The 26674-nt window shown below is 31.2% G+C and overlaps 1 protein-coding gene across 12 annotated transcripts; it reads right to left on the reverse strand.

The window, feature by feature from the left end:
* On the reverse strand, window positions 1-26420 carry LOC127736533 (uncharacterized). Of its 12 annotated transcripts, XR_007999000.1 has the most exons (15): window positions 25675-26420; window positions 24837-24866; window positions 21774-21856; window positions 20795-20928; window positions 18927-19737; window positions 17772-18026; window positions 16967-17129; window positions 14318-14365; window positions 13833-13877; window positions 13231-13281; window positions 12556-12600; window positions 10667-10711; window positions 8891-9100; window positions 8356-8445; window positions 7254-7308 (listed from the first exon to the last, which is right to left on the reverse strand). XR_007999000.1 is itself a non-coding variant. In XM_052247095.1 (13 exons), exons 4-12 carry the CDS (start codon window positions 19464-19466, stop codon window positions 8895-8897), a joined length of 1398 nt encoding a protein of 465 aa, XP_052103055.1. In that variant the 5' UTR covers window positions 19467-19737; window positions 20795-20928; window positions 21774-21856; window positions 24837-26420; the 3' UTR covers window positions 8355-8445; window positions 8891-8894. The 12 variants fall into 12 exon arrangements, 3 of the variants coding, with proteins under 3 accessions (XP_052103058.1, XP_052103056.1, XP_052103055.1); XR_007999002.1 differs by having other exon boundaries at window positions 12556-12597; window positions 24837-26420; XR_007998999.1 differs by having other exon boundaries at window positions 24837-26420.
* Window positions 26421-26674: the final 254 nt, after the last annotated feature.

Raw genomic sequence — 26674 nt, forward strand, 5'->3', positions numbered from 1 at the left:
TTCAATTGTGTACTAATCATTTATTAGCATAATAAACAAATAACAATGTGAAAGATGTAATACATGTAAACTATGGAATAACAGAATAACATTATCCAGGTCTGCCACCTGTTAATTGTTGTTGTCCTACTGGTAAATTACGGAAAGGGCTATTTGTAATAGGACCATGGTAAGGTGTTGCATAGATACATTCTGAAAGCTGATTAAGTCTTTCATGTCTATATTCAGTGCATCTCAAACAAATGCAAACTGGTAAAATGTGCACTAAATAATGAGCATGACAGGTTTTAAGTTCGTGCAATAACCTCATAAAATCTTCTGCACTTATATGTCCCTGTGAATTTACTCCATGTAAATTAAGTAAATAAAACTCATTAATGACAGAACGATACATTGGTTTGATATAAAGTGAATGAATGGCAACAGCATTTTTTGCTCTGATTTTTCGTGGCAGAAGCAGTTTAACAAAGTCTGTTTCAAGTTTGAACTTTTCAATCAGTGGAACAAGATGAGCTGTTTTGCCCTCTCTACATCTTTTTACTTCATTATTGTCATTTAATAATTGTTTAAATAAAAAGCCTTATGTAAAATTGCGATTATACTCTGATAAAATACTTTCTATTTCTACAATATCATTTTCATTTTGCATTTGCATATAATTATTAACAACATCTAATAAAAACTCACTCCTTTTTAGTGCTAAATTAACTTTGGCCTGGGGCGCAATGGTAACCACACTGGGTTCACCATCATGACCAAAGTTTAAATGAAGAATTAGCTTATTCATGATAGAATTGCAATATCCTTTTTCCTTTTTTCCCAACTATTTAACTATAGTTCCCTATTAAGAATTATATTCTTATCCACCCCAAAAAGGAAAAAGGATAAAAGCAGATATGTTTTCAAGATGCTTCTACGCCATAGCAAACCTTCAGACAATCATGTGGATATTGTTTTCAAAACACTCTTTGAATGTCCAAACATTTGGTCTTTACCCTTAAGGGTTAATCAATAATCAACAAGAGACAATTTGGAGCATAACCTCTTCATCCTGGCTGAACGCTAACAGTATGAAGATCGTTACACACCAATATTTGTCTTTTATTCAATTCAATAATTGGACAACTTGTATATCCGAGCAGAATGATTAGGTAAAAAGATTATCTCTATATACATTATGGTACATATTATGCAAAGAAAAAGAAAATTAAAGATGCATGATGCATGAATATTTTGACATTTATGTTGCAAAAGATTATCCACAAATTCTGAAGGTTCACAAAAAAGCTGATAATGTAACAGAATAAATAAAGACACAAAATTTATTAACAAAAAACTTAACATATTGTTTAAGCAAACAACAACAATAAAATATTAAAGTCACAAGATAGACTTTATTTATATATCATTATCCTCAAATCATAACTAAAATTAACTATAAGATTCCATCTCTATCAATCAATCTAGAATGCACTTCCTTTTTTATAACTATAATAACTCAATCCAATTGGAGCATAACCTCTTCATCCTGGCTGAACGCTAACAGTATGAAGATCGTTACACACCAATATTTGTCTTTTATTCAATTCAATAATTGGACAACTTGTATATCCGAGGAGCATGATTAAGTAAAAGTATTATATCTATATATAGTATAATGTAAAAATCAAGTTCATATTTGACTTGAACTTCTTTATATATATATAATAATATCTTGCTGAAAAAATCCGGCTCAAGCAAAACTTTACAGAATTTGAACTTTTTTCTCAAGTTTCTTGGCCAATATACTTGATATAGGAGGGTAAACATTACACAGTTATAAAAACAATACTTATAGTTATGACTTTTTTTGTGCATAAATGAATACACATGACCTTAATGGAAAGAACTGTGCAATACACTCTTTTGTTTGTATTGCAGACTCATTTACTTGATGGAAAAAAATTTAACATTGAAAAATATTAGAGTAGAAAATTTGCAGACATGACATACATTAACACTATTGAAAAACTTTAGATAAATAATCAAGTCCCACAGAATTAATACACAACAATGTGTTCTCTTTCCTGATTTCTATTATTTGCTTAGCATTTGGTCATACTTATATTTAAGTTGCTACTATAACATAAAACAAGTTCTGCTGTCATAGAACTGCATGACTAAGCTAAAGGTCAAGATTTTCTTGAAGGGATTTTGTTATATATTAATATATTTACACTTTTTTCCTTATTCTATTACTGATTTTCATAAATTAGACAAAAAAATATTTACAACTTTTTGAAATATTATAGTTTTATCATAAAAGTAGATATCCATTCAACTTATTTGAAATATGACACAAAGTATCCTGAATTTGTTGTTTCATATCAGATGAACTTATTTAAAACTTAACATATTACATATATTATTTTACAAGTTCTTTAGACATATCTTTTTTCTTTTTCTTTTTTTCTCTGTCTTATCAACATATGTTTTCAAGTTTTTAATAGTACCAATATCAGTCAGTCTTACTGTGCACTTCTTGGATTCTGTTGCATCCACTTTTTCATTTTTTGAAGAACAACTTGTTCTTTTTCTTCCTAGAAAGATAAATTTATTATATTAGCAAAAAAACTTTTATATTGCTTAAATCACATGACATATCAGGAACAGATAACTTTTCTTACTTTGTAAATACTTGGAAACTATATCATATATTCAGATCAACTTATACTTAGATTATCCAAGTACAGTTCAAAACAACAACTTGTTTTTAATGAAACAAATATATTGTCCAAGGCATATAAAATATATTTTGGATCTTTCACTTTGATCTGCATTAGGATGCCAAAAACACAAATTCAGTCATTCAAACTGACAAAAAATTATTTCTGATTACCTTAAAAGAAAAGACAGCATTCCAATACCTTAGAAGAGATAGACAAGGTGTCATCACAATGTGTATGCTGTCTCTTACATTTGTATAAATGAATTATGGTCAACTATGCCCTTCAGTCCCTGGCATTATTTTGTGTATGTTGTTTCTTTCAGTATAATAAAAGTCTTACTGAATGGATATTTGTGGAAAAATAAGTTTATTGTCCTCTTAGATACAACTATTACCCTCAGCTTTATCTCAGGGTACAACAAATTTCTATTCCCCTAATACCCAGTTAGGGGAATCTCAACCCTCACCTAACCTGGGACACTTATTTGTTTAGTTCTTTTATATGTTTTGGATAATAATAGTGTGGCGTCAATTTTCACTGCACTAGTACACATTTTTTATAAGTTGCCAGCTAAAGGTGTTGGATTTTCTCTCTGTGTTGAAGACCCAAAGGGGGTCTTCAGATGTTTCTGCTCTTTGGTTGGATTATTGCTTTTTTACACATTCCCAATTTCCATTATCAATTTTGTCATTATTTCAACTTCTTTAAATTTTGCATTATGAAGCTGAAATTTGTTTTCACACACCTTAAATCTGTTTAATCAGTTATCATTCATTTCAAAAATATCTATCAAAATAACAGCAAAGCACCTGAGAAAGATTGTTGCATAAGGAAACTAAACTATCACATTCATAAAACATCTGCCCTATGGTAAAGTAAAAATCAGTGAGATGCAAACAATCTCTATTGGGTCCATTGTATTAAATACTAAGAGATATTATAAAACCTTCAGCCTTACACAATCTTCCAATTTTAAGTATATGGTGGCCATCTCAAAAATTTGAAGAGAAGCCACAGTCACCAATACAACCTTTGACTGATTTGATATTGTAAAAACTTCAGAATATTTACCATTTTCAGTAGTTTCACTAATCTTTCCACCTTGTCCAGTAGTTTCACCTATCTTTTCACTATCTCCAGTAATTTCACTAATCTTTTCACATTGTCCAGTAGTTTCACTAATCTTTTCACCTTGTCCAGTAGTTTCACTAATCTTTTCACCTTGTCCAGTAGTTTCACTAATCTTTTCACCTTGTCCAGTAGTTTCACTTATCTTTTCACCGTCTCCAGTAATTTCACTGGTCTTTTCTAAAATTGGGCACACATCTATAGCATCATTTAAATCTGAAAAAGTAAACATTTCATATGGTTAATTATCCATTTTTAGATGGTGACATTCCTTTTTCACCATCTTATGGTGTTTATATTTCAACTTTTACAATTTCGCTTGTGTATGTAACAATGTACTAGATTTTAGCGAAAGAAATCTATGTATTACTGAAAAATAATTACACAAGGGTTTTAGATATCATAAACTAGTCAAAACATTTACTAAATCTTATCATAAGTACAAAGTCATCATTTATAAATAGAAATCAGCATGCAGACTTCGTATACTTTCTAGTGTTTCAAATCCAATACGGTTAAATTATTTACAAACGCAACAAAATGTCAGCTTTCAACTCAAAATCTTTAAAAAGACCTATTAAAAAAGGGATATATTTACGATTCTGTTTTCATGTTATTAAAGATGGCAAATTTTAGCTTTAATATTGATTCACTAATGGGGGTCATTGCAAGAGACGGGGTTATGTACTTCTCATATATTTTATGATGTAATGATACTTAATCACTAACAGGAGGAATTGAGATTGATATTCATATGATGAAGACATTAACTTTCAGTCAGTTTAATCCAAGTTTTGAGCTGGCCTGTCAGTAAATGCTAGTATTACTTTGTTAATTTATGTACCATTGTCATTTTTTTAGTTTCTTTTGTTACCTATTCTTTTACTGTGCATATTGCTGTGTGTTTGTATTTTCTGTATTGGCAAGAGGCATAGGGGATATCTCAAAATAACATGTTTAACCAATCCCATTTTTGCACCTGTCCTAAGTTAGAAGCCTCTGGCCTTTGTTCATCTTGATTGATTTTTAAGTTTAGTTCATTAATATATTTCAGAGTTTAGATTGACATCAGTTATCACTAGACTAGTACACATTTTTTTTAGGGCCCAGCTGTATTGAAGACCAATTGTGGCCTTTGGCTGTTTTCTGCTCTTCGGTCATATTTTTGTCTGTTTGACACATTCCCTATTTCCATTCTCAATTTTACTTTGAATAAAATAACAATCTTAACCAATTGTTCAGAGACTTATATAGGTCTTTACATTCTTAATTACAAGTGGTATTAGTTGAAAAGAAACATAAGAAAGGTGAAAAGTAGACAATGAAGGTGTCAAAAAACAGTTAATCTTACCCTGATACTGAAAATATATGGTTTCTATGTATTTTCATTAAAAGCCCAGAAAAAAATTTGTCACATTAATTCTTTTTCTTTGAAGTAGGCTAGACACATAGTTATATCTAGGACAACATAACGCTGTATATATACATACTGAAATAAGAAAATATACCTACCATCTGTTGCTTTTAATGGAGATCTGTCGTCACTTGTTGAGGATTTTTTTTCTGTTTTTCCTACAAATAGGTCATAACTTTAATCTTCATTACCTATAAATTATTATGAAACAAGACAACTACAGAAAAAAATTAGGCTTCAGGTTTCCAAATGGTTTAACAATTCTTTGGTCTTAAGGACAGCCATTTATATGGATATAAGAATAAGTCATAGTTTCAACTTACATTGTCCCTATGAGTAAGGTGAGCTAAATATTGTTTTTTTCTAAAATAAAGTTAATTTGAATATAACATTTTTTTACTCACTCACCTTCCATTGCTTTTAGTGGAGAACTGTCTTCACTTGTGAAGGAATATACATTTCTTTTTCCTATAAAGTAATCAATTATTAAGGGTTAAATGCGACTGTGCTGAAGAAACTGACTAGTCACACCATTACATTAGGGGCTCAATTGTAATACAATATATTCTAAAAATAAGTATCTTATCACCAAATACTTCAGATGTAACTTGACTTAGCTAGCACATCTAATAATTGTAGCTCATTGTGACCCAAATATTCTAACACAAGTAAAATAAAATTAACCTTACCCAACAACAAATTAAACACATGACCTGCTAATGACTTGTTGATCCTTTTAAAAAGTATTGGTTGTATCAAATACTATGCTCATTCATGGTAAGCTTTTGTGTACAATACTGACTGTGTAAATATATTGCTAGAAATTTAGAAAGTGAAACTTTATCCCATATTTTGCTAAGCATAACCCACTCATTATTCAAAGTAGTTGACAACATGAAAATGCGCTTGAACTAGATGAATGAGTTTTATTTCGCTGTACTGGAGAAATAAGTAATAAAAACATTGAAGTTCAAACATCAAACTGAAATATTCAAAGTATCTGCAAACAGGCAGTGGATGTCTGTCAGATACAATTATCAAAGAGCTGGGCCATGAGGGCATGATATACACCTCACCACCCTTTCAGCTCTTCATTATCATTATGCTTTAATGAAATGATCCGCTAGAAATACTTTGAGCACTGCTTAAATAGACTTCGGCCCCCAACATGGTAAATTGTGAGACATGAAAACACAGTGGTATCCATTTCATATGATATTTATATTGAAAAAAGGGTGGTTATACATGTAATCAAGTCACCAGGAAAACTGCTCAAAGTGTTTTGTGTAAGAGTTAGAAAACTTGAAAATCCCTCCTATTTTATAAATAAAATCCCAATACTCCTTTTAAACATAAGATCAACAAAATTTAAAATAAGAAAAAGGGAAGGTATGTCAATGCAAATAAACAACTCACCAAAGTTTAGTTTACACATATTTATTTATAGTGGATTGGGAATCAAGTTTTGCAACTTATATTAATTTCTTTCCACTTTGCGGGTACAAGTGCTGCTCTGTTTCGAAATCTCCAAGGGTGTCTCTTACATGCAAGAGCTATGGCTCTCTCTTAACACCGGTCAGCCATTTATTGTCCCCTTCCAACGGACTATCATCGTTTTCTCAAGACCATACTCGCAAATGGTGTCAAGGGAGATCTGACAATTCAGTTCCTGAAATTTTCATCCCAACTGGGAATTGAACCAGGAAACTTTGTGATAGTAGTCCGATGCACTCACCACTACACCACCGCTCACCAAAGTTTCATGGAAATCCCTCAAAGCATTTTTGAGTTTTAATCAGAATTCTCTCAAATTTTTATGAATAAATTCCCATAAATCAAAAACGTAAAATCAACAATATATAAAACTTGAGGCTCTTAAGAGCAGGTTTTTAATTACATATGATTGACACCAAATAAATGGTAATACCCAAAATGACCTTTCAACCAACGAAGGACAGTTAAGTATTTGATTTTTCCTTTTTTTTTCTTCTTGAAAGAATTAATTACCTGAATCAATCTGGTCTGATTTCTTTTTTGAACACTTTTTAAATATTCTTCCTACAATAAATTTATAAACTGTTTGATCCTGAATTCAATAATAAAGTTTACAAAGTGAAATTTTTAAATATTTTTTTTAATGCTACAAAGAACAAGAATCATACATGAATTTGCAATTTATATCATATATAATAACTATTGTTGACCATCAAAACTGGTTCACGGATTCAGACAAAGCCAAAGCTTGGTCATATTTTAAACACAATGACATTCTTTAAATGGAATTAGAATATACTAATTGTCTTAGTAACATGCTAAATCATGGTTCACTATCTCAACCATGGTATTTGCTCAAATTATACTTCTTTTCCCACTTCACAATGATGCTTAATCAATAGCTTGCTTTATTAATTGTGACTTTTTTTTTAGTAATGCCTTGAAGAGAAAGAACAATTGAAATCAATAGCAAATGTTTCACTTTCCCATCTGTATTAATGTTATGTGTTATTAAGCAGAAATATCAGCAGGGTTTCAAGCGAAAAATATCTTTCTTTTTTCATTGGCAAAATAGCCCTTCAGAACATGCTACTGTAAATTCAGAAATTATTGCGTGCATTTATTATTGCGATTTTGTCATTTTAGACTAAAATGCGATTTTAATTTTTTGCGATATTGAGAAAAATCCTGTTTAACTCATATAGAAAATTTCAAAATGCGAGTTTTAATTATTGCGATTATAACCCGGTCGCATTTTTCGCAATAATAAAAACATCGCAATAATTTCTGAATTTACAGTATATCTAATCAGAATGAGATAACTCGTATGGTTGTTTTTATAGTCACGTCATTGATTTGATGAAAAGGTTTCTAATTTGTTCTTGACAAATAGAATACCAATATTTTTATTGTTGAGGTCTCTTAAACTTTGAATACTCAAGAAGGCATAGGTTTTTCTTATTGTCTTATTGTTGAAGACCGTACAATGGTCTGTTTGTTTAAAACTTGTTTAATGGGCTTTTCTGAATGGTTGTCTCATTGACTATAACGTTAACACATCATGTCCTTATATATATATTTCTTTTCAAAATGATTTTTTTAATGACCAACCTTTAGCTGATCCTATTAAAGCTTTGCCTTTTCTTGTCCAAGATGGAGAAATCATATCATATTTCTTCTGAGTGTTAACAATATACATATCTAAAACATAAAAAAGTAATGAAAATAATCTAATAATTGAAGGTTCTTTTTAAAAATAACACTATAGTATAAAATCATTTAAAAAAAAACCTAGTCATTCAAATAAGTTTTGAAACTGTGAATATCTGCATCATGCTCTGATATTTGCTATTAAATGTTTTTCCTATGAAAATCAATGCTTCCTTTTCACATGTGACATGATATTCTCAAGAGCTAAACATGCTTAAGTAAAGGAGATCCCAGAAACATAGGTCTGTTTAATATCTTGGTTGATATTATTTTGAATTTTTTTCCAATGTTCTTTGCTTTATGGTGGGTTTTTTTACTACCTTTCTGTACCTTTCAATATATTTTCAACCATTTAGATTAAACCTTTTATATCATTTGAAAAATCAGTTCCAAGGGAATGTGTCAATGCCATATTATAGATATTCAGACTGATTACCTTCTTATACTTTGAGAGTATTTAAAACAAGCTGCCATGCATCTGTACTAAAGTATGGCTCTGCTGCAGTTTGTGTTTCTGGACACAACAACACATCAGTATAACTGATCAACTGTTCTGGCTTTGTCTCCACCTCTTCTTCTTCAATTAAGGACATTCCTGATTCTGCTCTTAAAACAGCATCTGAATCAGCCATGTGATGTAAAAACCCTTGAACAATATCATTCAAGTTTATAGGTGAACATTTATAAAACTGTCATTTCAAATTATTCATTTACAATGTAGAAAAGAGTGGCCTTCCATAGTATGTTTTACTTCTAGGTATCTATACACAACACTTACTTATTCAAGAGAAAAGTGTGGTAATACCAAGTTTTCCAAATAAATAAATAAAAATGTTGATATGACATTAAAAGTAATCCAAATGTTGAAATTAATGTAGCAATACTTCTGCAAAATATTTAAAGTCAATGAACCATGACCAAAAGTGCAATATGCCATTTCATTTCATCTCAGTGAAGATGAGATAACCCAAAGTTAAAACAAGTGAAACTGTGAGCTACTGGAAAATGTTAATAGTGTAAAAATATGTAAGTGTTCAGTGAACAGGAAGTTGTTGAGTGATTAATTTGAAAACGCAGCACACGGTAAAGCTGACTCATATCAACCAAATTTCAGAAATCTTTGTAATGTAGTTACTGAAAATTGTGATGAAAATTTTCAACTTGGATGTCATGTAATAACTTGAAATGATGCAAGTGTTTGGTAGATGGGAATTTTTGGCTTATGAATCTAACAACACATCACATGGTATAGCTGACTCATATAACCCTGAAACCAAATTTCAGAAATCCTTGCAGTTGTAAAGCAGTTCCTGAGAAAATTCAAGGAAAACATATTCATGGGAATGACCGACAGACAGAGAGAGGGAAAAAAAATTGAAAACAACACGTATCCCTTAACTTTTTTAAAGCAGGAGTATAACAACTGCATACTAAAATCTTGCCATAAGTGGTTCCCAGTAAACTTGACTAATAAAAAAAATTAAAAATATTTCAAAACATGTCAAGTTAGTTTTTATGTGTTAAAAATATTTTCACTTCAATCGCGTAATGGAATTAACTATTTGTGGATTCTTATAAGTTCTATATAACTTTTGGACTATTTTATATCTTGGTCTATTTCTGAAATTTATTCTTGCATACTTTTGATTTTTTAACCCTGTATGCTAACATTGCATATGTGAAATTTTAAAATTGTTTGTATGTACATTGAAGACAAATATATGTGACATATAAAATTTTCTGACGTCAGACATGCAAATCAATGAATGTGTTTGTAGATAGATGTTTTTGTGTTCTGTTAAATTGTTCCTTTTAAAATTGTTACATGAGGATGACTGCTGTACCCATATTTTGACTATTTTATTGATTGTGTGTCTGTTTAGTTAACGCATCATTGTAAATATAAGGGAATTTGATGAGACTGTCATCAAAGTGAGAGGTTTAGCACTATAAAACCAGGTTTAATCCACCATTTTCTCCATTTAAAAATGTCTGTACCAAGTCAGGAATATGACAGTTCTTGTCCATTCGCTTTTGATGCGTTTTGTTATTTGATTTTGCCATGTGATTATGGACTTTCCGAATTGATCTTCCTCAAAGTTCAGTATTTTTGTGATTTTACTTTTTACACACAATTGAAAAGAAAGCCATGGTTGTGTAACTGTAATATTTTTAAAAGTGAATCTTGCAAGAATAATTTTACAAAACTTACCACTTAGTTTCATTGAAAATGATATACCCAGGGAACTTTTGCTACCTGCAATTACAGAACTGTGTATAATAATAGGGATAATATTGTAAGCCTGTCATAAGGAAATGTTTCTCCATAAAAAATAATAATAACATTGCATCTTGTCTGTCTGCAGAATTTTAGATACAGCAAATTTGATGGACAGCATCACTGCTTATTAATTAAAATCACTGTACCATGACTAAGGACAGAGCCATAACATAGTCATCATTTTGATATGTACTGATAGCAGTGGCGGATCCAGAAATTTTTGTAAGGGGGCCTGCTGACTGACCTAAAAGGGGGGGGGGGGGGGGGGGGGGCTCCAGTCATGATCCAGTAATGGATCTGCCTATGCATAGTAATAGATGTACCACTTAAAACTATGCAAAATATCATTTATTTTATCAGTAGTTCCTATCAAACTGACTTAACAAGAAAACTTAACATTCAAAATCAGTGGACCATATACTAAGCAGCAGTGCCTCTAAAAAAATTGCAAAACTGATATTTTCTGATAGACATGCAACTTTATACAAAGTATCATTGATCTTTCACAAGAAGATCCTGTCAAACTGACTAAAGCAGAAAACTTTACACTGAAAATTTATACTTAATTCAAAGTCACTTAACAAGAACCTTCAATTGATGGCATGGCCTTGAAATAATCTTCAATCTGATGTGTACTAATAGTCATGCAAATTCAAAAAAAATCATTGATGTATCTAAAGTTACTCTTATCAAAATGACTATAAGACAGAAAACTTTACAATGACCTAAGGGCAGGGCCTGGAATAGTGTACTGCTATGTACTGATAGTAATACAACTATTAGATAATAACATTGATCTTTCAGAAGAAGTTCCTTTCAAGCTTACTTAAGCAGAAAACTTATCACTGAAAATTTTGCATTAATTGAAAGTCTTTTTTCTTCAAAATACAGCAATAGACTCCTATAGAAAGAGAGAGAAAAACAGAGCTCACAACCTTTTAAATTAATTAATTCAACTTTATATACAATAACTTTACTTAATGAGAAGCAGTTCTTATCTTACTAACTTTGTTTCAGGTGCGACAATTATCATAATCACTAAAAATAAAGTGTTCCTAAAAAGTGATGACTAAGTAAAAATAAAATATAGGGTTTAAAAATCCCATTTATCAAAAAAGAAATTGTTACTCTGTTTTTAATATTTAAAAATTTAAAAATTAGAACATTTCACACATGCATGTAAACTTGATCACATACAAAAAGATTATATTTGATATTGGGAACTCTAAATTAATGCTAATATACTGGGTGATAAGTGTGGGCACGAAAAATAGAAGGCTTTCCTGGAACAAAACAGTTTTCTTCATGAAGTATTTCAATTTACGTGGCCAGGCATGTTGAAAAATAAGAGTGAAATATAAAATAGCAGACTTAAAAAAAATTGCAAACTGTTTTGAAATGTGTTAATACTGAATTTTTTTTTCTAAAGGGTGTAAAGAGGAGTACAGGTAGAATACACAATAACAGTATATAAATATTAAAACATTAAAACATTAAAACAAAAAGTTGTCCTTGATTACTGTTTATAACCTACGACATCCTTGTACTCAGTCGATTAAGAGCAACGTTAATAAGTTACATCAAACATTTAATTGGTGTGGTTTGAGGGGAAATTTTACTATTTACCAATGAGTTTGTCGTGTAAAGAGAATATAAAGCAGTATATTTCCCCTAAGAATTGTACAGATCTAATGTTTGATGTTACTTCCTTACTTTTATCTTAATTGACCGAGTACTTGGATGTCGTAGGTAACCTGTCGAACAATAATATAAACCAGTCAAAAGTCGGTAATATGAAAATAGTATATTGTCTTACATACCATTAGATGAAAAACTTGTAGTTCCCGGAAGTGAAGTTGTAGCTGCTAAAATAGAACATATTTCAGTATATAAACGTGTCTATAACCACCAACTGACAAATCATTTTTATAGTTCATTTTTATGTTGCACTGTTACACCACTGTCCCCGGTTAGGGGGAGGAATGGGATCGGACTAACATATTAAACCCCACCACATTCTGTTCAATGTTTTTTTACATTAATTAGGCAGTTAGTATTCTAGTTTTGATTATTTTACATTTGTAATTTTGTGATTTTTTTTTTATAGCTGATTATACGATATGCGCTTTGCTCATTGTTGAAGGTTGTACAGTGACATATAGCTGTTAATTTCTGTGTCATTTGGTTTCTTGTGGAGAATTGTCTCATTAGCCATCATACCACATCTTCTTTATTTTATAAATATACTGTTCAAAAGTTTCAAAGTAAATTTTAGAAGTACAATGTATTACAACTTGGGATGGCATCTACAGGGAAATGATATATGCCAACCTAAGAAAAATGCATATCATATATTGACTTACATTTAGTGATATACTCCTTAAATTGACTTACTGCAAATTTTCACAACTGTTGAAAAGCCAACGACAGATAACAATATCAGCATGCCATAGTTTGACTTCAGTGACATTTATTGTAAGTGAGACAAAACTTACCACATTCTGCTCCTGTCAAAAATTGATCTGTTGAATCATGTGAATCAAGGTCTGAAGAAAAAAAAAACCTATGTTTTTAAAATAACAAGTAAAAAGATATGCAAACAAACTTTTTTTTTTAAATTACTAAGGATTTCATTTTAATGAAGGAGATTAATCATTTAGCAGCAATATATGATATGGCACATTTCTGCAATCAACATTTTTGGTGTGTTCAAATCTCTCTATTTCTTTAATATTCAATGAACAGTTAACATATTATTCTGTTAAGAAAGTGAATCCTCCCAATAGAGATCAATTTTACATATAATTAGGTAGCAATGAGAACAAACTTTTTTGAATACTGATGTGATTCTTTTCAACTGATTGTTAATGAGTTTGTTCTATCCTTTCAACGTTACACCAAGTTAGGAGGGGTGTCAAGTGCTTACAAACATGTTAAACCCTGTCACATTGTTTAAGTGCCTCTCCGGAATTCAAGAGCCTGTAATCCAGTGAATTTCATTGGATGCCATCTACAAAAACTGGGTTTTTTTTTCTTCTGTTTATTGCTATAACCCTTACTCTGGTTGCTTGTTATCTATTCTAATCACAAAATTTACCACTGCTTCTTTGAGATGAGAATCTATCCAAAAAATCTTGTTCATCTGAAAAGCACATTACATTTCTTTTAATTACTAATTGTTCATATACTCAAAATTAAAAATTAAATAAAAATGTTTCCATGCTCCCACTTATAATTACAGCAAACTCTGCAATTTAGTATTTACAATGGAACATAACACAAGAACAGCAAAAAAGACCCCACCAAATATCAAACTTTGTCTGCATTTGGTTGAAGAAAACTTAAAAGTTAAAGAACTGAAATAACTTTTGGGACAGACAGACTTACAGAGGAACAACGGTAAATATAAAAGATCTATCAAATAATCATTATTCTCTTGTCTTTCCCTAAATCTTAGCTGAACAAAAATACAGCCATCAGTATTATATCAATTTTTTAGGGTTAATATGGAATTGTAAGAAAAAAAACTGATTTAAAAAAAAAAATGTCTTTTCATTGTTTTCTCTTGTTAATAAAACTTACCATCCAAATTTGGAGTTGAAGAAATAGGAAGCCTCTTGTCTTTTGATGCTGAAAAAAATAAGATAATGATAATCAATCAATTCCAATTAACTGTTAAAAGATGTCATAGATCAATATGTCAATGCTTTAGGCTATAGTTCTAAATATGTCGATATTTCTTTATGCCACAGATCTATATGCCAATGCTCTATGTCATAGATCTATATGCCAATGCTCTATGTCATAGATCTATATGCCAATGCTCTATGCCACAGATCTATATGCCAATGCTCTATGTCATAGATCTATATGCCAATGTTTTAGGTCAGAGATTTATATTTCAATTTTTATTATAAAGAAATAATGACATGCAGCAGAAGAGATAACACAGGAAGTACAAAAAAAGCAGTACTAACACTAGAATAAAATTTGAATGGCCAATCATTTAATTGTCTAGCAGCAATCAGCAGCATGTATAAATACAGTGGACAAAATCAGATCTTTTACACTGCACATGTTGTGTATTTGTTCCGGACCATATGAGTATTTGGACCATACGCGTATGGTCATGACCATATGGGTATATACTCATATGGTCCGACCATACGCGTATGGTCTGACCGTACGCGTATGGTCTGACCGTACGCGTATGGTCGGGGTAATTAACACTCTGTTTCAGGCTACTTTGAGTACTTCTAAACTCTTCATATGGTATGACCGTTCCTTAAAAATACGCTATCATATAGGTAATTTTATTATCATATCATAATAAAGAGATTAACTGAATAAAAATTAGAAGTTTCACATCGTTAATTTTACTACCTAGTCAAAACTATACTGACCGACTTTAGAAACGCAACACAAGATTATATTTGTGTTATTTTTTAATGAATGTGTCCCTGTCAAAAGCGATGACTGCATGTTACAAAAGCCAAAATAATTGTCAGAATGGTCAACAAATTCTGTCTGACATGTTTCGGGTTCTCTTCTACATCATCTGGTTTTGCATTTGTTCAACCCATTAATTGGTTTTGGCAATTATGCGGTTGGAACTTGAGGGCTTTTAAGGTTTTCCTTCAGTCGACTCTTTGGCAAATCAGTTGATGGTAAACATTTATGGTGTATTCAATGGCACTCGGCAATTTGATTAGCAGTTGACGTTGCGACCGTTAACATGTCTGGCAAATGACGTTGCGTAATCAAATTCTGTAGACATGTCATTGTCACTAAACGTTTATCTGTTCATTGATGGCCAGCAACTAATCTTGTCTACTTGTATCGTTGTCGGAAGGACAGTAAGACGAGTTTCTGAAGTCATACAGTATGGTTGCAGCACGCTTATGTTTTAATGTTTGCAGTATTCTTAAGGGCTAATTCAGTTTTTTGTTTCTCAGTCTTGGCAACATGGAGATGCAACATTTTTAAGCTGGTTTAAGTGAGGCAAAGGATTGAAAGGACTGCTTCACAAAGCAAAAAAAATGAAACAATCTTTCATGGGTCCAAAATTTTGCTTTAAGAAAATTCGTGCGACTTCAAAAATTCGGTATGTTCAATAACCACAGGTAAGTCAGATTTTGATTTTTTTTGTACGGAAAAAGAAGTATGATAAGCATGCAAAGTAGTTGTAAGAAAATCAAACAAGATTTGGTAAAAAAAATCAACAAAATGAGTGTTGCGTTTCTAAAGTCTTTCAGTATATAATAAAACATTTTATACCCATGTCCATTACCGATTTGTTATTACGAGTAAATAGCAATATGTCGACTTGAAAAGATAACTTCCAAAAATTGCTCAATAAACTGTTACAAAAGAAGTCACTTCCAAAGAACATATTTTATTTACGTTGTTTTGTGAATATGGTGTACCGTAGTCATATTACGATATTTGAAATCTAGAGCTTCATAAACACCGTAGACACATCGGAATAACCCAAAACCTCTGCATCACTGCATGCAGCTGCAAAGAAGGCTATCTTTTCATTTGCAAACAAAAGGTGTAACTGATTAGGATCATGCACAGCCATGACGTGCAAATTCGAATAAAGTTATGTTACCGCGCGTGTGGAAGTAAATGTTACAATAAGCCTACATGCAAGAATGTAATAAACGATGAAAATTAACTTTGGCATCAATATTTAATTTTAACGTAGCCTTTGAATTAATACATTGTTATGTTACCATAATTGTTTTTTTAGATAAAGTTTATTGTATTATTGAAACGGTGTGATGCATATTTGAAAAAAATACCTATATGGTCAAAATACTCATATGGTCCGGGCCGTTAATAACCATACGAGTATATACTCATATGGTCCGACCATACGCGTACGGTCGGACCATATGAGTATACGCATATGGTCATGACCATACGTGTATGGTCCAAATACTCATATGGTCCGGAACATATTTAAATTGAAGAAAAGTATTATTCAACAAATGATTCTTATAGAAAAAAAATACAAAACTTTCGTATTTTATTTTTTTCAATGAATATGCAGAAAAGGAGACATATTTGGAGTTCGCCTGATTTTCGATTGAAAAATTGTACCATATTAAAGGACCTAATTGCCAAAGTTTTGTCCAGAAAATCAGTAGCATTTGGAAAGTGTTTAAAACTACTTATCATTAAAAAACAAAAACAAATATTTAAAAAAATAAAGAAAAAACTTACAAAACACCAGCCTTTCCATTTCTTTATCAGTTAAGATAATCTGCTTGTTATTACAATCAGTGAAATGAAACCAGGTGTAATTCCCTGCAAGTTGTTTCTGTCCAACAAAACCCTGAGTACACTTTGTTTGGAACTTTATATTTAGTGTTACATCTTTCCTCAACTGAAAAAATGACAGACATAAACTAAAAATTGAATGTTTAACATAATTTTAATCTGTTGTTAGTATTCTATTTCAGGTTTAGGGATCATTAACAATATACACACCAATAGATCATACTCAATTTAATTGCAAACTTTCCTTTTCTATGTAGCAAAAAGTAAAATCACAAAAATACTGAGCTCCCAGGAAAATTCAAAACGGAAAGTCCCCAATTAAATGGCAAAATCAAAAGCTCAAACACATCAAATAAATGAATAAAAATGTCATATTCCTGACTTGGTACAGGCCTTTACTTACGTAGAAAACATTCCAGCATGCATATGGAGCATATATCTCCTAGTTGATATAATATTCCCGGGCTTGTTTTTCCTATCATGAGTTGCTGCACTATTTAACTAAGAGTTCAAAATGGTGAAGTTGGAATTATTCTGTTGTAAATTGTATGGATGCCATCAAGAGTTAATTGACCGTTATTGAATTTTTGTTTCACAGATGATGACAGATTTGTTCCAATTATTGTATTAACCCTAATCCTGTCCTTTTTTCCCTAGAAATGTAGACTGCATGTACAGGTTTACTGAAATAATTCGTTATGCATAAACTATGCTGCATCTTACTACATTCTAAAGTTTTAAAAAATACCTTTTTTGGCTTTGATTGCTTGCTTTGACACAAGTAGTTAAATTTCTGCCAATCTTTTCTTTGAAGGTTGCTACTTGAGAGATTGATGAGACAAAATAATGCATCTTCTTCCTTCAAACCCTTTATTCCATCAAATTTTGATGCCGGAACCTTTCCAGTGCTTTTTGAGCATATATTCTTAAACAGTTCATAGCATTGATAGGAAAGTCCAGTTGCAAGGAACCTCAGCATGCTTTTGCTGTCTACTGCTTTTTTCTGTGAAAATACAGAACAGTCATTGTAGTTAATTACAAATGATTTCATATATAATTTTTTCTCATGGCAGTTTCGTAAATTCATGCATGGAGAAGGCACTTCAGAATTTAAATATTGGTGAGTGTTTTCATACAGTTAAATGCTAAAAAATTATAAAATTGCTTCTTCAGATGTTTACTCCATTTTGAAAGTACCTTCCTGGGTACCATGCATGATTTATGGAGCAGACTTCAGTAGAGTAGTCACCTTTTTTTTTAAACAAAACAGAACAAAATTTGAAACATTTTAAGTTTTCAGTTGATACCTTCACGATGTTCACTATTCTTCTAAGATACACAATGTTAAACATCTATAGGTAAAGCAGACACATGCAGGAATTGCTAATTATTTTTTTTCTGATCAAATATAAAAAAAAGTGTCAACTATAAGACAAGTATGTTTAAGCAAACATAATCTTATAATATAAACATAAATTGTTTACTGACTAGGTTACATGTAATTTTAAATAGTAATATAAATTATAGACTCATGCTTTCTAAAAAATGTTCTGGACAAAAATTGTAACCTACAAAAATTTCAACTTGTGATACTTGTTTAAATTGGTGTTGTTTTTGATTGAAAATCTGATGACAGAGAGATTTGTCTTGCCTGTATGTAGTATTGCATGTATTGAGTAGTTTTATGTTTAAAGTTTAAAACTTTGATTTGATTTGGCTTGATTTTAGACAATTTTGTTGATTTCTTTTAAGGCAGATTACTTCAATTGTTAACATTTCCCCATCAACTTTGTTTGGTCAAATAGAGCATAAAGATTTTCTGCATGCACATAAACCAGATCCATTCACATTTCTTACTTCAACTTTTAAAAGATCTATATAGATGCAATTAACTGTTACTTACACCTTGCAAGTTAAGTAGAGTGATAAATACATCCTTAAATTCTTTAGGAACTGTAGGTGGATCAGCGTGGGCTGGTGTGCCTGTCATGGAATACAATCGACGCCTCAGTACATCAACCTTCTGAAAATCAGAGAACTTCACAAACGATTCAGTGTCCTCATTTCTGCTGATTCCAAGCAGAATTGCTTCATTTTCTGTTAAACCACAGTATATGAAAACTCCACGATGCCTGAACAGTTCGTCTTTTGTCTGTATGTATGCCTCTTTTTGTGCTTTAATACTGTGGTTCCCATCCACTATATATACCTCATATTTAGAAAAATTTTCTTCTTTGTAATCAACCTTATTTTTTATGTCAATAAGGCCAATTATATTTGGAGCATTATCAACACTTACAGAATTTTTTTCAACCATTACTTTCGCTATTTTTTCAACAAAGTTTTCATCAGCTTCTCTGACTTTGAACCTTTTTGGTGGATCTTTTAAATTAAATATGTCTAGGAATTTGAACCCAATTGCCTTTAAACTAATACTTTTCATCAACTGTCTTCTGTTCAACCTTGCATTGTGGACTCATCAGTTAAGCTTTCATCCTTTTTTTTTTGATTCTTGAGAAAAATTGTCTTCAGCATGTTGAACATCCAAATGTTTTATACTGATAGCTCTTTCTGGTAAAATTTGTGACAGTTGTGTAACAAAGGGGTTGTCTTCATTTGAAAGGTTATCAATGTTCTGGACCGGCTCATTGTAATACTCATCCTCTCCTTCTGATTGCTCACCACTAGAAGAAGATTCTTGAACATATCTTTCCCTAAAACACACTCAGACATATATAGGAAACAAATAAGGCTGAAATACACCAAAAACATGGATAACTGTGAAACAGTGAAACCAGTAGGAAACTATGGAAAACATTTTTTGAACAATTTGATGTTTTAATAGACAAAATGTGAATATTCATATTGAATATAAATATATCATGCATGTTCAGCCTTTTAAGTGCAAAAATCAAGCTTTTGGTTACCAGATGTAAATGACAAGGAAAAGTAACACCCTTCCACCAAATGGTTCATTTTTGTCAAGCTTAGGTGGTCAAGTGGTCTAGACCACCAGGCATAGACCATTGCAGTTTGGTGCCACGGTATCTCAGTAGCATGAATTGGAATCCCAGCCAAGGAAGAACAAAAATTTGCTTCCACTAATTTACAGATCTAACATTGTTGGGCTATTATTTAGACGAATACTATATGGCAGATTCCATATAAGAAAGTGAAACAACTCCCATAAGCATGTTAGGCAAAAGTCATAAGCAATGAACCTCTGGTTTTTAATACATGCTTTACTAATAAAGATAAACACAATTCGACCAAAAAAAATTATAAGCATCGTCCTTTATATAAACAAAGCCTTAAATATTATGTTTCTGATATTAGATTTGACAGACTTTATTGTTTCTAACATAAGACTTGATAGACTTTATTTTTTCTGACATAAGATTTGACAGACTTTATTTTTTCTAACATAAGATTTGAAAGATAAATTGAGTTTGTTTAAGCAGTCAACATGAGCATGATGGCTATTTTGAAAATTCTAACACTGGATGTCACAGCTGGACATGGTAATCTATTAAATCTAGAACAGCATAGCAACTTTAATTGTGTTCTGGTTAGCAGTTGCAGTGTTACAGACAAGACATGATTTGTAACATAAACTTGGAAGCACAGATGGATGCTTGAAGCCCTTATAATTTGTTTCTTGTTAAAAGACTAAAAATTAGGAGTCAACTTCTTCATTGTCAAAGAATGGTGCGCACAATTATTTATTTTAAGAGATTATATATATATCAAAATAATAATAATTATAATAACCTGTCTTTTAAGAATTCTCCAGTGTCGAGCCAGAACTTCAGCAGTTTCTTTGTATCATTTATCATGAGACCAAACAAAGTTGTTCCTGTGAATTTCTTTTTATTAATCTTTAATACTGATGTCCCAAAATTCACCTAAAATCATATTGTAAATGGCTAATTTAATCAGTTTACTGTTAATGCCTACTCATGAAAATAAATAACAGGATGATCACAAGAGCCTGAATTTGCTCACCTGTTATTTCTATTATCTTTCATCAATATAATAAAAATAAGAAGTTGTGGTATGATTGCCAATGAAATAAACTTCTACAAGAGACTAAATGACACAGAAATTAAAGGCTATATGTCACTGTACAGCCTTCAACTATGAGTAAAATAATGATAGCATAGTTTTACATATCTATAGAATATTGATACTTGTATACATGGTATATATGTTTAAATTTCCATCATATGTTTCTATCCATTACAGATTTTTGGTAAATCAAACTAAGAAATTAGCTTAAAATCATCTTTTAAAGGCAAAAACTCTAATATAAGGGTGAGTTTCAGTCATTTGACTTATATCTGTAGATCTGAGGTAGCAATACACAATTAGGTGTGTAGTTTCACATTATGGCCCCTGTGCATTTTATGAAAACTTTTCGTCACACAAACTTTTTGGTTCAATTTTAATCTTATTATCCAACTGTTTATTGTATATAAACCTTACTTTGCCGTACAGTCCTGCAATTAACACTTTAGCTCAATCTTTAAAATAAAAACCAAAGACTGATTTTCATAAAAAAAATAATCATAATGAATACTTGGCCTAGCAGATGTGCTTAAATAGTTATTTCTTAATTTAAGAAGCATTAAGACATGCACATTTTAATGGAGAATTTTGTTTTTGAAAACAGTACATCATGATCATATTTCACGATGACAAATTAGTGAGTGGTTTTCTTTAAAATCAAAATTGTCAATATAAAATGTACCTGTATTTTCTTTATATCGTCTGTACATTCTGATATACATGTTATATGCTGTACATGTGTTTGTAAATTAGTAAGAGACTGATCTGAAATTTAAAATATATGTGTTATAAATCAAAATAACATTATTTTTATTGACATGATAAGAAAACATTATTCTTTAAAAAAATACTTTTAACACTGTTATATTACATGTATATATAGATTCTACCACTGCATCGAGTGTAATACGATATTTATCCACTCGAGACAGTTAAATTTTCAAATTAAAAACGCGAGGTATTACACGAGATTTGGTGCCAATGGTGGTGGAATCTGTTTCTCTAATGATTTTCTAACATTATGCAGGTAAACTTATTCCTTGTTTTCGAATGATCTGCAAAAAGATGTGTTCTTTCTATGTGACGTCATCAGGCATGGTCGCCTTTTTTCATGCCGTCACAATAGGAATTTCAGAGGAAAGCAAGAAATTTCGACGTCATACATGTCATAATCGGATTTTAACCATGTTAACCAATGAAGTTCTAAGATCAAACGAACCACATGTTGATTAAATTCTTTTTATACAATGGGTGCAGAAAGGGATAAATTGACGAAGAATTAGAGAAAAAAGGTTATCAATTCAACACAATGATTAGATCATTGAATAATGTCTTATTGGTATAATATTGATTTTGTTATCAGTAAATTAAAAGGAGACTAAATATTATTGTTGTATACATATATACATTCATAGATCTACAATCTGTTCATACCTGTATTTTGCTCGGTATTTTGGCATTGCACAAGGTCATGTTTTTCTTTGTCACTGTTTATTACCTCTTTACACTAAATCCATTGGATGTTGGAAATTGTACTTAACTGCAACATGTTTACAGTGGCGGATCCAGGGGAGGGGGTTCTTGGGGTTGGAACCCCCTTTTTAGACGATCAATGCATGATTTGAACATGTTGAATGGGGACATGTGGTTGAAACACCCCCTTTTTTAAATAGCTGGATCCGCCCCTCACGGCCCTGGTCTCTGTTCTGCCTTCTATATAGTAAACGGCAATTCATTTAAATAATCTCCAGAAATACAGAATAGAAGTCCAAAGATTATCAACTGGGAATGTGTCAAGGAGAGTCCGAGACAACCTGACCAGGACTCAGGAGCAAAAAACGGAAGATTGACCTGAGTAACACTCAGAGTACAAGCTTGTGTTAACATATTTAAAACATAAATTAGCACAAATATAGTACTTAAGACAGTGACAGGTCGTCTTTTGAAGATGAAATACATTTAGATTTCACCGAGCAACGAGCATCTGTAGTTATAGAACACTATAATAGTTCGGGGGAGAGAAACCAACTTTCTGATCCTTTTTGTATACTATGATGACTCGCCCCACACCGATTCGCCCCACTTTTTCACCAACTCGCCCACTTTCTAAAATGCACCCGGCACCCAAAACTTATGAAAAGGATTAAAATACCACTGAATAATGGTCTGCGATTTCATCCCACCAAGTATGAAAAATACTAAAGAAATAGACGATGAACTTAAATTTACGATCTTAAACATGCCAACTAACCCCACTTTAAATATCAGTGAATAAAAAAAAAAGAAAATGTGGTATGATTGCCTATGAGACAACTATCCACAAAAGACAAAATGACACAAACATTAACAACTATAGGTCACCGTACGGCCTTCAACAATGAGCAAAGCCCATACCGCATAGTCAGCTATAAAAGGCCCCGATAAGACAATGTAAAACAATTCAAACGAGAAAACTAACGGCCTTATTTATGTAAAAAAAATGAACGAAAAACAAATATGTAACACATAAAACAAACGAAAACCACTGAATTACAGGCTCCTGACTTGGGACAGGTACATACATAAATAATGTGGCGGGGTTAAACATGTTAGTGGGATCCCAACCCCCCCCCCCTCATCAGTGGACGTTGTGAAGTTCGATTTTATTGACTATAGCAGAGACATATGTAATATGTTTCTGACTATAGTAACTGTTTATGACGTTTGTTTTCAGCTTTTCTGTTAAATATTTTATAATCCGACTGTTAATCAAGATTACGGTTGGTATAAAAATGGGGTTCGCTCCACAGATGATCACAGATGCACATTCATTACGTGCAAAACAACAAAACAATTTCGATTGTGAAGAAATAACACGTATTTACATTTAACTAGACGCCTCTCAAAAGGGAGACCGTAATTTTGTTTGCCATTTGCACATTGTTTCACATGCTCTAGGGGGAAAGACCCTTCTCTATTATTTTTTTTTTCACAACAAATTCCAAAATATATTATTTCATCTTATTTTCACTTATTGTATAAAGTGCTCTTTGTTTTGTCAATACGATATTATAATAACAGTGGATATGTACATTTACTGTCTTTTGGTGTTGTAAATATGTTGTTTTATTGACTTTTGAAAAACTGATGTTCACTGAGACCAACGGCCGAAGTTTATATTATTTTCAAAATTCAACCACATATTTATCAAAGCAAAAGACAGTAACTCTTTTATTACATATTCCGAGAGAAAACAATATTTGTTATGACAAATATTTTAAAAAACAAAATATTTGTACATCAATCATTTTACTAAAACATTACATGTAAAAATCACCCTGACGATAAACACTGTGCTCGTCTCTATACCCGGTGAAAAAATGTTATAAATTTAAAAATCAAATAGAGAAACCTTCTAAAATGATACCGATATGGAATAAATATTTTTATTTTACGGAAAAAGTGGGTCCATTCCCAAATAGCATGTGCTTTGACATTTTTAACTTTCCTGTAATGAGTTCAAAAGAATTGACTTTATGCATGTTAAAAAAACACAATTAAATTGCTAAATTTGAAAATAAAATCATGTTATAATCGTTTACTTTTAGAACAACATCTTCGTAATACTGTGTATTTGAAATGCTGAATAGTTTTCTTTTTGTTTAAAAAATCTTTCGAAAGTATTTGCGCTTTCAATTTGCGCTGCTCCAAAAACGAAATTAAAAGTTTAAAACTGAACATACTTATTTTACCATATAAAACGTACCTGCAAAGTACTGCCCAACATCTTTTGAATCTAAAAACAGATGAAGTTCAATTTCATTAATAAGTTGAATCTTCCAATGTTTATACGTCGGCATATCTTTCGTGTTGAAATTGCGCAATCACACTTGCAACACTCTAATTCATAAGTTGCAAGAAAAGATTTAACAATAACTAAATTATTAGCTTTTATACTCGACGCTGTTTCACAAAAAGTAATTTGATAATAATTGGATTATTAACACATGCCCAGTTGCTGATCAAGCACATTTTTAGCTAACATAAATCTTCATGAAGTAACTTTAAAATGATGTCATTACAGGAATGATACCATATTGCGTTTACAAAACAAAGAAGAAAAAATAACCTCAAAAATAGTGACTCAAATTCTCTATGTATATATATGTTACAAATAGCAAACGCCTTAACGGGATGAAATAAACATATTATTTTTTCAAAACATATCAAAATTGCCCTTTTTAAAAAATGGTATTGAATGATAGTACTATATATTTTTTCATCATACGCTTTATGTTTCAATAGCTTCTATACCTTCTATAAATATAGTTTAAACATATTTCATTGTCCAAAAACATTTATGTACAAATTAAAATTGTTTAACCATAAGAAAATATTATTATTTTAATGTATTCTCACAAAGAACCTACTCCTTTTTTAATCGAATTATGACATTACAGCACAGTTATGTGTTCAAACAAAATGTTCTACTTCTTTGTATACTTCAGTGTGTCATGACAAATAAAAGTATGAATTTGTTGATTAATAATAAAATAATTAGTTTTAAGTTCGCCGTGATGTGTTATAGATATAGATATACTTACCTACTAAATAAAGTTTTGCTGTTAATTTTCTTCAGTGAAGCTTTTTAAGGAGAAATCAAAGGATGTTCGCTAAGTTCTCTGTTTAAACAAGAGTGCACACACTGAAATGTCTCGCCTTCTTTGCTTATAATTGATATTATGTTGATAGTCCTAAGTATAAAGCTTTATTAAAAACTGTCATATAAACTTAACATTAACCAAGATAACTAAACAAAGACCAATGAACCATGAAAATGAGGTCAATGTCAGATGAACAATGCAAGGCAGACATGTACAGCTAACAATGCTTCCATACAACAAATATAGTTGACCTATAACTTATAGTTTAAGAAAAATAGACCAATACACAAAAACTTAACACTGAGCAATGAACCGTGAAAATGAGGTCGAGGTCAAATAAAACCTGCACGACTGACATATATGTAGAGTACGAAGACTAAGGTACATGTATTTTATTGTGACATGTGTGATGTACATGTAAGTTTACATAGACAGGGAGAAGATATTTTTGATGTATGTTTTAATTGGTATTAATAAAGCATATTGTTTAATATTCTGTATTTTTTTATGAAAGTCTTATTATGTAGGAAACAGTAACTGTGTGAAATAACTTGTACTATATTACTTGTAATGATTGTAGTCTGAAACATATTCATAATTGAAGCAAATAAGTTTTAATTAACATTTAATTAAGTAAAGTTAGAACAATTACAATATTATGATTTTCTAGAAATATTGAATTACTGTCATTTCACGACATTTGAATATTTGATAAACTATTTGAAGTTCATGTTATAATTTACCAGTTCATAGTAATAATCCACTGAATGTCTTGTATTTTTGTGATGATCCAATTGTAGCAACTGTAGTAGATCGTAGTAAATCTCGTAGTAAATCCACGCACCTTGCTTGAATTTTATGAATGAAATGTACTGACATGCGCAGTGGAACCCATGTGTCACTTGGGACGATTTTTCAATAAAAACACTATTTTTACGTT

The sequence above is a fragment of the Mytilus californianus genome, unplaced genomic scaffold (assembly GCF_021869535.1).
Source record: "Mytilus californianus isolate M0D057914Y unplaced genomic scaffold, xbMytCali1.0.p SCAF_32, whole genome shotgun sequence".
In the NCBI taxonomy this organism is placed as follows: domain Eukaryota; kingdom Metazoa; phylum Mollusca; class Bivalvia; order Mytilida; family Mytilidae; genus Mytilus; species Mytilus californianus.